Source organism: Ipomoea nil, unplaced genomic scaffold (genome assembly GCF_001879475.1).
Source record: "Ipomoea nil cultivar Tokyo-kokei standard unplaced genomic scaffold, Asagao_1.1 scaffold3047, whole genome shotgun sequence".
Classification (NCBI taxonomy): Eukaryota; Viridiplantae; Streptophyta; class Magnoliopsida; order Solanales; family Convolvulaceae; genus Ipomoea; species Ipomoea nil.
Window position 1 is genome coordinate 709,467 of NW_017619475.1, and position 11,745 is coordinate 721,211.

Consider the following 11,745-nt stretch of genomic DNA (forward strand, 5'->3'; position numbering starts at 1 on the left):
CCAGCGGTGTCACTTCCAGTGATGACAATGTCATCCACATAGACAACTAATAAAATAATGCCTTTCTTAGAGCGTTTATAGAAGACAGAATGATCAGACTTTCCTTTTATCATGCCAAACCTCTCAATCGCTTGACTGAATTTCCCAAACCATGCACGAGGGCTTTGCTTAAGGCCATACAAAGATTTGCGAAGTCGACAAACCTTACCATACTTCCCCTGAGCAACAAACCCAGGTAGTTGCTCCATGTAGACTTTTTCTTGAAGCTCACCATGTAGAAAAGCATTTTTAATGTCCAGTTGATGTAAAGGCCAATTAAATGTAGCAGCCATAGAAATAAGCAATCTGACAGATGTCAATTTTGCAACAGGAGAAAATGTGTCAGAGTAATCAATACCATAAGTTTGTACATACCCCTTAGGAACTAGACGAGCCTTCAACCGAGCTACAGATCCATCAGGGTTAACCTTCACCGCGAACACCCATTTGCACCCAATGGCCTTATTCCCTACAGGTAAATCTACCAAGTTCCACGTATCATTGAAATCTAAGGCATTCATCTCCTCAATCATAGCGTTACGTCAACCAGAATGGGATAGTGCTTGTTTGACAGTTTTAGGAATTTGTATAGAGTCAAGAGAAGCAATAAAAGAGTAGGAGATATAGGGTAAGTGGTTGTAAGAAACAAACGATGAGACAGGATAAGTACAAGTTCTTTTACCTTTGCGTAGGGCTATTGGCAAGGTAGTTGGATCAGACGACGAAGAATCCGGCTCAGGACATGAATCTGGCGTATTGTCAGGAACCAAAGTAGTGTCTGGATTCGGGTTAACCTCTTTTGGAACAGAGTGGTGTTTACGAGAATATACCTGAGTGATTGGTGGTTGAGAAGGTGGAATAGAAGCGCAAGCGGTGGTAACCGTATAGATGAGAATATCATCATCACTGTCGCCATGGCTTTCTGAATTTGAAGAAAGTGAGAAGGAAACATCTTCATGGAAGGTTACATCAATAGACACTAGATATCTTCCCGTTGACGGACAATAACACCTATACCCCTTTTGAACACGAGAATATCCCAAAAAGATGCACTTTAAAGATTTAGGATCTAATTTTGTGATATGGGACCTTACATCTCTCACAAAGCAAGTACATCCAAATGTTTTTGGTGGATATAAAAAGCCTTACAAACATCATAGATTCGAATAATGTCGCCCTTACCCGAATACAAAAAATTAAGATAGTCTAAGAGCTCTTTGACAGTTTCACAATGACTAACAAAACCAAATATCTCAGATTCAATTGAGTTCCGTATTTGAAGAAATAATTTAGCATCATCACGCAACCAAGTTTGCTTAGCTTTGTCATCCTCGGGTGGGATGGCAGTCATATGGGCATCTTTGTCAATACTACGCAGATATATTTTAATGGTTTGTTTCCCATCCAAATGATTTGAGCCATTTAATTTGTGTTCTGTGATTCTTGCATTAATTGGAAGAATATCAGACACAACTATAGACTTAGACTCAGACATTAGGCTATCCAACAGGAAGATATCTCAAACCAGACAACCAAACTTCCAGAATCAGACCTCTAAACCACAACAAACACACAAATAACCACACAACTTCACTGTCTTGCAAAGCAAAAAATAAGAGGGACATTACCGGGACCTTCAATGCCAAAACCGAGCCTAGAGCAGCGACGTAGAAGACCGGGCGACCTCGGGAAAGTAGACCGGAGTCGATTCCGGCGCCGGAGTGAAGCACACGCGCCGGCGCGTGGACTGCCGACGAGGACGAAGGCGGCGCGTGAGGGCCACTCGCCTGGCGAAATCACGTCGAAGTCAGCAGTCCGGCCTATCGGCGACCAGCGACTCTGCTCCTGATGGTGGTGATGACAAACGGCCGGCGACAATCCCGACCCAAAACTCCACCGTGCGCAGAAGCAGAAAGAAGAAAAAAAAATTCAGTTTTTTTTTTTTTTTTCTCTTTATGTGGCTCTTGATACCATGTTCAAATCTCTGTATTCCATAATATTGAGTCAAGAGGATACATATATTTATACTAGGCTATGCACACTAGCTATGGTAAGAATCAATAAGATATTATACACACAATCACTGAGATCATATCAAATATTCTTCTACCATATAATGTCTAACATTAACCAACATCGCATGTCTTATGTGTCTACCGTTAGTAAATTATGTTTGACATAGAATGTATGCTAGTCATGAATGACGACCCGTTGGGGCAAGTGGAGTGTTGGCAACCACTACATTGTTTTTTTTTTTTTTTTTTTTTTTTTTTTTTTTTTTTTTTTTAAATTATATATTTTTTAATTTAAAATTTTCACAAAAGAACCCCATCTAAAGCTATCTGCATCCTTGCAATTATCTCTTACTTTCAAAATGCCATATTTGCAATTATTCACTATTCACTATTTATCCATGCAATCCTCTTTCTTTTCAAAAGTGATCCCACTTTCACACCACCTAAAAAACAATCGTTATACCCTACACCACGGTGCACGTAGCACTGTGCGCCGCGCGCCTCCCAAAACGACGTCGTTTTGGGAGGCACGGTAGGAAGTTGCTGTGATTATGTATATTGTTCATACAATTATGTACATTCTTTTTATACAATTATGTACATCCGAATCAGAAATTTTTTGTGTATTATGTTAAGAGTTGATGTGTATTATGTTAAAAGTTTATGTTTATTATGTATTATGTTAGATTATGTGTATTATCTTTTAAAAAAGAGTATGTATATTTTGTTATATAATTATGTACATTCATGTATACAATTATGTGTATTCTAGTATAACATTATATACATTTTTGAACATGGGGTTTTTTTTTTTTAAAGAAAAATTAACTGCCAAACACTGGGGCGGGAAATTAAAAAGAAAAAAAATTGAAACGACGTCGTTTTGCATCTGGGCGCATAATGCAATGCGCGCCGTGGTGCAGGATATAAATTGCCCCTAAAAAAATTATATTATTTTATTAATAATTTTTTTTCTATTAATTAATATGGAGTATGGAATGAATTATCTATGATTATCTCTACTATGGCTGGCAACACCTTCTCTACATAGTTTTCTAATGCAATGCATGTTTTGACTAAGGAGAATGTGTATTTACTTGTGGCAGCTATGTATCATTTATCGAGAGAAAGGTGTTGGAAAACATTAATAGAAAAGTTCTTTCCCTTTAAAATGTTGCCACACCAATTTAATTTCAGCTTATTATTTTATCTCCTAATTTCGCCGGGAAGACTGCTTCTTGTCCACAGAACAATTCTCCATCTTGCGACATGCATGATCCTTATTCTCCGCCACTTTGCCCATGAACAGAGTAATGCAGATGGAAGTTGTTGGCTTCTCCAGTATAAATACCTTGCCTCTGGACAGCAAACAAGACGCCAAAAACACAAACCTTCTTCCCTGCTATCATTATCATAAGTCTGAGCTCTATTACTGGTTTGCCAAAGTGCAAGCTGAGTGTGCTTGTGCTACCGGTCGAAAGCACCCGTGGTAAGTCGGGAATTGCTTTTAAGGCAGTGTTCGTTCGAACACGACATAGTGCAAATTTCCCTTCGCCTCTATCGCCTTCCCACATTTGCTAATCACCAAAATCTAACACTCACAACTCCCAGGTTTGCAGACATTGTTCATATCCAAAACACAACATTTAAAAGCAAAATTCCCGATGACAATGTCTTCACTTATAACCAAACCCGCTGTTGATCTCGCCAAACTTGAGCCACTCAATGGCCTCAACTTTCGCAGATGGTCAGCAAAGATTTTCATGCATTTCGAGCAGACTGAAACGGGTTACATGCTGCTTCAAGACCCTGCGCCATTTCTCGTCCAGACTTCATCAGCTTCGACAAAGCAGCCTTCGTCCACTTCTCTTCAGCCTTCAGAATCGCAGACTACAGCTTCGGACAAGAGTACTGCTACTGTAGCATCCACTGCAAAGGAAGCTACAATCACTGAAGAAATTCGCATGAAATATGACAAGGTCAACAAATATGTCCGTGCAACTATACTACAAAATATGGTAGACTCCATCTTTGATCTCTACTCTAAACAAAGGTACGCAAAAATAATTCGGGATTTTTTACAGAACAAGTATGGTTCGGATGATGTCAGAAATCGCAAATACGTTGTTGCACGATGGCTCAACTTCAAAATGACAGACTCAAAACCAATGTTGGAGCAGGTCTATGGATATGAAATTTTGGTCACATATATGCTTTCAGAAGGTACCCAGGTAAATGATACATTTCTGTGTGATGCTTTAATAGAGAAATTACCTGATTCCTGGGAAAGTTTCCAAAACAAAATGAAACATAACTCAAAAACAACTACGTTGGAGGAATTGGTGAAATCCATCAATATTGAAGCCTCAATTCGCGAAAATAGGTCGGTTACCTATCCTGGAAACTTTAAAGCTAATATTGTTGAATCTAGTTTCAACCAGAACAGGACGAAGCACGAAGGTCAAAACAAAAATAATAATAATAAAAAGAACAACAAGCCCAACAACAATGATCACCGCTTCAGAAATGACAAAATCCAAAAAAAAGGGGAAAAGTGGTGCATGCTTCGTTTGTGGGAAACAAGGTCATCGTGCAGCACAGTGCTATCATCGCAAAGGAATTCAAAATTAAAATTCCCAGAAGGCGAATAATGTTGAACCAAGAAGTCAAGCTAATTTACTTGAGAATGCTAAAGATACCAAGGTAATTGAAGCTGTTATTACTAAAGCCAACATAGTACAAAATCAAGAAGAATGGGTGGTAGACACTGGAGCCTCCCGTCACTTCTGCAACAACAAAGACATGTTCAAGGAGTTCGTGTCAACTGAAGGAGAACAAGTTTTCATGGGGAACTCTAGCGTTTCTGAGGTAAGGGGTCGCGGAACAGTAGAAATTATATTATTCTTTAGGAAGAAACTGCTCTTACAAAATGTATTATTTGTTCCTACCCTCCGTAGAAATTTAATCTCTAGAGTCTTGTTGAATAAGGCTGGGATTAAGTTAGTTTTTGAGTCTAACCATCTGGTCATGACTCGAGGGGAAAATTACCTTGGGAAGGGATATTTACGTAATGGCTTCTTTGTGCTGGATGTAAACGTAGTTAGGTCTGAACCAAATCATGATGTTGTTAATTGGTATGGCCCAAATAATAATAATGCTTCTTCTGCTTACTTTTCTGTCTCAGTAAATATTTGGCATGATAGACTAGGTCTTATTGGCCTAAACTGTTTAAATAGACTAAAAAGTATGGATTTATTGCCAAATATATCTACTGATTCATATTCCCAATGTGAAGTATGTGTTGAAGCAAATAGACTAGGTCAAACTTAGTTGTTTCAGCCTTTCCTATAAATGTGTGGGGGATTGTTGGAAAACATTAATAGAAAAGTTCTCTCCCTTTAAAATGTTGCCACACCACTTTAATTTCAGCTTATTATTTTATCTCCTAATTTCGCGGGGGAGACTGCTTCTTGTCCACAAAACAATTCTTCATCTTGCGACATGCATGATCCTTATTCTCCGCCACTTTACCCATGAACAGAGTAATGCAAATAGAAGTTGTTGGCTTCTCCAGTATAAATACCTTGCATCTGGACAGCAAACAAGACGCCAAAAACACAAACCTTCTTCCTTGCTATCATTATCATAAGTCTGAGCTCTATTGCTGGTTTGCCAAAGTGCAAGCTGAGTGTGCATGTGCTACCGGTCGAAAGCACCCGTGGTAAGTCGGGAATTGCTTTTAAGGCAGTGTTCGTTCGAACACGACACAGTGTAAATTTCCCTTCGCCTCTATCGCCTTCCCACATTTGCTAATCACCAAAACCCAACACTCGCAACTCCCAGGTTTGCAGACATTGTTCATATCCAAAACACAACACAAGGAACACGACAGTATGGGAGAGAACTCTTCCACTACTTTCGAAGCTATGCTGGGCAGCAAAGTCATCACTAGACGCTTACCAGACTATCCACCATCGCATGCCTGCTACTGCCATAACAACCAACGCTACTGCCGCCTCTGCTGGGGCCGTGATCGGAGCTGCACAGATGGAGTCCGCCTTGCCCGCATGCTACGTAGATGCGACCTATCATCCCTCCAAGAAAAAAGCTTCATTCGGCATTGTCCTTCTCTCTTCGAATGAGGGCTTCACATCGGCTTGCGGTGGAGTGTTGCTAGACTGCTTCTCTCCTCTTATGACGGAATCTGTAGCTTGTAAGGAGGCGTTATCATGGTTGAGAGACCGTGGAATGCTATTTGTGAATCTTCATACAGACTGTTCTGAGTTGTGTCTCTATCTTTTGGCACAACATATTACCCCCTTATCCTTTGTTGGTTTTTATATTCGGGATTGCAGATCTATTATGTCTTCGTTTATTCATTGTTTGGTTAGTTTTGTGCCGAGATCGGCTAATGTTTTAGCTCACACTCTTGCTTCTGCGGCTTTTGTATAGGCTAGCACGATGTACTATGACTCAGTTCTCCTGACTCTATTTCTGCTTTAATTCAATAATCCATATCGATTTTTTGCTTTCAAAAAAATAATAATAATACGGAGTATATTTTCAACAAGGAAATGGGCCCATTTGGCCTTATGCAAGTCTGACCAATCATTTTTTTTTTTATTACAAAGGAAGGGGATACCCACATATATAAGCTACACCTACACTAAGGCTCGAACCCTAAACCTCTCACATAGAGGAGCAACCGGACACCAGTGGACCACAAGGTCCTCGGTAAGTCTGACCAATCATTATCGCGTGGACCGTGGTCTACACAATTGTGTGGACCACAATCCAAAAACACAAAGTATATTTTTCTAACTCATAAAATACATTATTCAAACACAAAGTAAATTAATCTAACTTATAAAATACATTATCTTATCTTAGAAATTTCATTATTCTAACACATTGAGTACATTATACATTATTCTAACACATAAAGACATTACCATATCCCCAGAAATTTCATTATTCTAAGTTCTAACACATAAAGTACATTATTTTAATACATAAAATACATTATTCTAACTCATAAAAGAAATTTATCTTATCTCAAAATATTCATTATTCTAACATGTATTCAAAGCAAAGAATTTTTTTTAAACATCAAAATAATGTCGTTTTGGAGCTGTGTAGACCACGGTCAACAATAAAATGTCACATAAGATTGCAGGTCCAAGTATTTCACGGGTGCAGATGGCCTTCAATTCGTTCATTGTTATCAGTTACACATTGTTGGTTGAATTAATTGATAAATGAACAGCTTTATTGTCAAAGAACAAGTGAGTGCAATGATAGATTTAATGAAAATAAGGCTCAAATTCACTAAACTGTAAAGCTGAAAACGTGATAAACATTCATTTCAAATTCAAAGTATCTGATCACTGATGAGTTGAAAGTTGAAATAAACAATATAATGAATCTGATGTCCATGAGAATACCACCCCCTGCTTGCAGGAAACAACAAATACACTTGAAAAGGACAAAAATTTGGCATTGTATGCTGTACCCAGCCATCCCATTCACCTTTGGATCCTTTATATTAGCAAGCAGAAGCTTGAGCTTTGCCATTTATCCAAACCAAATATACTAAATTCCCTTGGCCCTGCTTGGTAAAATAGTTAGCCTATAAGCCAATTTTGGCTTATTTGACCACTATTAATTGTTTGACTTGGTTAAAAATCAATATAAGTATTTAGTTAATTAGCTTTTTGCAACCCCAAAAATGCTAAAATTTAAAAAGATGCTCTAAGCAGCTTTTTCAATTAGCTTTTTGAGAAAAGAAATTATAACAAACAGCTATCAGCTAACAACTAATTTACCAAACACCTTTCTACAATCAGTTAATGTTATTAACTAGTTATACCCTCTAATTAACACAATCAGCTAACAGCTAACAACCATTTACCACCAAACAGGACCAAAATGTAGTAGGCAATAATAAAAGCAATCAAGAATGTGAACGAGAGGGGTAACCCCAGCTAAGATGACAAGAGACATTTGTAACCACAAGGTTACGAGTTTATATCCTTGCCCCCTTGTTTGAACTGGTCAATTATGGGTAACCTAGACTGGTTTACTTCCTTGTAGTACTTTTTCGACTAGGGTCACAACTCACAATGCGGGGTTTACCCACACCCAAAAAGGGTTGTGGGGTTTCCCCCGTCATCCAAGAAAAGAATGTGAAAGAGAGAGTAATTCAAAGTTTATGCAATGATGGAGGTGAGAATGAATCTTCATTTTAATGACAGTAGGAAAGTTGGAAGTAGCCTTGAAAAATTCATAACATTCATTGACCCCATCACATAAACATGTAAAGCCCAGCAACAAGCTTTAAGCCAATAAAGATGCTTAACCAAAGGAAAAGATAACCTACTTCCTAGTATACAATCGAGTTACACTCCATGTGGCTAACTCTAGTTGATGAAACCGTGTATCACAAGTTCCTCCATATTGGCCAATCGTGAAATCAGGCAGTAGCTGAATGTGTTCTGCCTATGCTTCTAAAGCTGAGAATATGTTAACTCGGTCAGACATTTATTAGCAAGGTAATATGAGTGCAAGAAGAAAAATGTAAAACCCTTACCTTATTAGTAGTTGGAAGTCATTAGTTCAATCTTCTCCTTCTAGTTTCGCGGGAAACTTCATTATTAGTGTCAGAAAACCTCAACAAACTAAATCTTCTCCTATAAGATGGAGTCCGTGGCAAAGGCTGATCCCTTTCACCACTTGTAGTGGGTATCAGGTTTCCCAATTGTACAACAGCATCAGAATCTTCATTTCCTCGAGAAGATGAAGCAACAGAATCTGTATCCAGAATCGGATGCTCCAGTCGTGCAACACTTTCATCTCTTACAAAAGAATCTTCAGCCCGCATTGCATCAGCAGCAGTTGAGCCTTGAGCGCTGTTTCTTTGCAATATGCGATCAGTAATCGATGCAGCAAGGTCCTCGAATATGCGCTGGGCATTATCTAGTTCTGATGACAGAGAAGCGGTGCTTTCGGAAAACACCCTTGAAAACACACGGGAGCGTACTTGATGGCTGCCATCTGCGTTTTGCAACTCCTGAGAAGTCGTGGGAACATTTGCATTCATGCCAATCGGCTCTGGTCGATTCGGGGGATCCCCCATTCCAATACTAGCCCTAATTCGCCTCAGTGCTTCTGCAACCGGAATATGAGATAAACCCCGGGTCAGATGCTGCTGTCTAACACTTTCTACACGATGAGCTTTTGGCCTTGGCGGTATCTTCACACCAGACACCAATTCCGTCTCACAATGACTGTTTCCATTACAATAAATAGGAATAACATGGCCATCAGCAACCTCTCCCTTGCAAACGGGGCACTCCTTGACCATAGAATCAACATATGGCAACTGATAAAAGCACGCCCAACAATACAAGTGACCGCAACAAGTCAAAACAGGCTCCTGTGCCATGTCCAAGCATATATTACAATCAAAAAACGTTCCACCATCCTTAGCAACCTTCTTCACCTCCGAATCTATTGCCAATGCCTTCGCCACTAAATGACTGCTGTCCCTTTTGCACCCTCTCCCACTACCAGAACTCATACCCGCTGCATCCTCATCACCCTCCGCATTCACATTCTGTCCAACCAAAATATTCGCTTCCACAGAACTTCGAGCACGGCGCCACCTATGGCGTTCCCAAACTCGGGCAGTGACAGCCTCGAGATGTCGGATTCTCTCCTCTATCCTACTCTGTGCACTCTCTAAATCATTCAAGAAAGACCTAAATCCTAAAACTGACTCAGGAGGCTGGTCTGAGGGTTCTTGGTTCAAATCAAGGTCCATTATCATATCATCCAATACATTGTCACCCATTACATACAACCCTTCTTCAGCTCAATATTCAAAATGCACTGCTCAACCCCTTGCCTAAATTCCCCAATACAACACTTCTCAAGTCCAACTGCAGAAAAAGAATAGTTCTTATAATCGCAGAAGTAAGGTTTAAGAAACCAAATGACTAACAAAAATCAGGAAAATTAAAAAAGAATCAATCTTTAAGCATAAACTTACAATTCCATATAACCAAAAATTAAAGACATATAATCAACGTTTTATAAATATATGTATCAAGTAATCAAGATTGCGAAATTGATTTGTAACCTGCACCAGAAAGGGGATCTTTGGCTATTGAACGCCGAAAATCCAAGGCCCCATAGCTCCTGGAGCTTTCTAACAAATATGGTATTAGGGTTTCTGTAGATAGAGAAAAAGCCGTCGATTATATCAGCGATTTTGAGAGAAAGATAGAAAAGAGAGGGCCATGCTTTTGCAGATTTGGCGCAATTATGGACCAGGGGATCCTAGGGAAGCAGCCAACTAAAGGGTGAAAAACTGTGTCGTTTTGTTGAGAGTCAAAACTCGCTAAACTAATCGGCTGAAACAGGGTGCAGCCCACCTGTCAGCTCGGCAAGTATAGAAACTCGATTTCTTCTTTAAAAGAAATATCATTTAAATAACCAAAATATTCCTATTTAAAATAAAGCACAAACAAATATATGCATACTCACCCACCATAAAATATGATAAATGATATCTTGGCTTGGTTTTAAATTCAATTTAACCTCTTTTACATTCAATTTAGCCTCTATTTAAAGAGAATTGTCATGTTTTTGGGGTATGAAGTGCTCCTAATTGAATGCCTTTTTGATTGTAGGAAATAATGAATCGACTAGCATGAGAACGGGCAAGGAATAACACTTTGTAAAGGTGAAAAGGAGTCGTGACGACACAAGATGAAGGCATAAACGCACGGTGCAATTTGAGGGGTTGAAAAGAGCAAAGGAAAAAAAAAAGAGGGGCACTCATGGTCAGACTCATGACGGTGAGTGCTGTCATGAGCAAGCTGGGCATCTCGCTGAACAGAGACCTCATGTTGATGTTAGAAATAATTATTTTCTAACAATGATTTATATAATAAAGGTTGTAATTCCATAAGGTACTCACGTTGATGATCAGTGATGTGTAAAGGCGGAATTACTGGGTGAAATTCCCTCCCTCTCATTCTGTTAAAAATTTAAGTTTATAAGGGTTAAAAGATGTATAATGGATAAGGTTATGGGTTTCACAATCCTAAAGGGATTTCTATTCCTAAAGGAGGTCATATTTCTAAAGGGATTTCTATTCCTAAAGGAGGTTCCCCATTCCTCTTGAAAGAGGGTTTCTCACCACATCTATAAATACCCAGGAAAACTCTAGGGATCAACACAATTTTCAAATCTCTAAGTTTTCTAATCTCCGTATCATCAGGAGGTGATTAAGGTATACGGATCAGAGAGGTGAAGCATTATATTCTTGATTCATTCAATTTAGAGATTACATCTTCAATGGAACCAAGTAAGTTCTATCTTTTCTATTTAATTAAAAATCCATGATCATGAACATTGTTTAGTTGATTGATTTGATTTACATGCGATCATTGTTAATTGTGCTTCCGCATTCAAGTTATAGCGCATAAAGGATTATTTAACATTTGGTATCAGAGTCTGCTTGTAAATTGATTAATCACTAAAATTAGGGTTCATGATATTTGGGGATTTTTTAATTGTAAGGTTTAATTGGTTGTGGGTTTGTTGATTATCCATGTCGAATGTTTTTCTTTGGTTCGTATATGGCGATTGTCGAATATATGTATATGGTATTACTATGTATATT

General features: G+C 38.8%; 1 protein-coding gene across 2 annotated transcripts; it reads right to left on the reverse strand.

Annotated features, from left to right (window-relative positions):
* Nucleotides 1–8,276: 8,276 nt before the first annotated feature.
* Nucleotides 8,277–10,400, reverse strand: LOC109163872. 2 transcript variants are annotated; one of them, XM_019312584.1, is made up of 3 exons: nt 10,195–10,400; nt 8,645–9,994; nt 8,277–8,569 (listed from the first exon to the last, which is right to left on the reverse strand). In XM_019312584.1, the coding sequence occupies exon 2, from the start codon at nt 9,904–9,906 to the stop codon at nt 8,665–8,667; it is 1,242 nt and encodes a 413-aa protein (XP_019168129.1). In that variant the 5' UTR covers nt 9,907–9,994; nt 10,195–10,400; the 3' UTR covers nt 8,277–8,569; nt 8,645–8,664. The 2 variants fall into 2 exon arrangements, with proteins under 2 accessions (XP_019168129.1, XP_019168130.1); XM_019312585.1 differs by having other exon boundaries at nt 8,277–8,566; nt 8,644–9,994.
* Nucleotides 10,401–11,745: the final 1,345 nt, after the last annotated feature.

Coding starts and splice junctions, on each gene's coding strand:
- LOC109163872 (XM_019312584.1), bottom strand. CDS start 9,906: ATGGGTGACAATGTATTGGATGATATGATAATGGACCTTGATTTGAAC.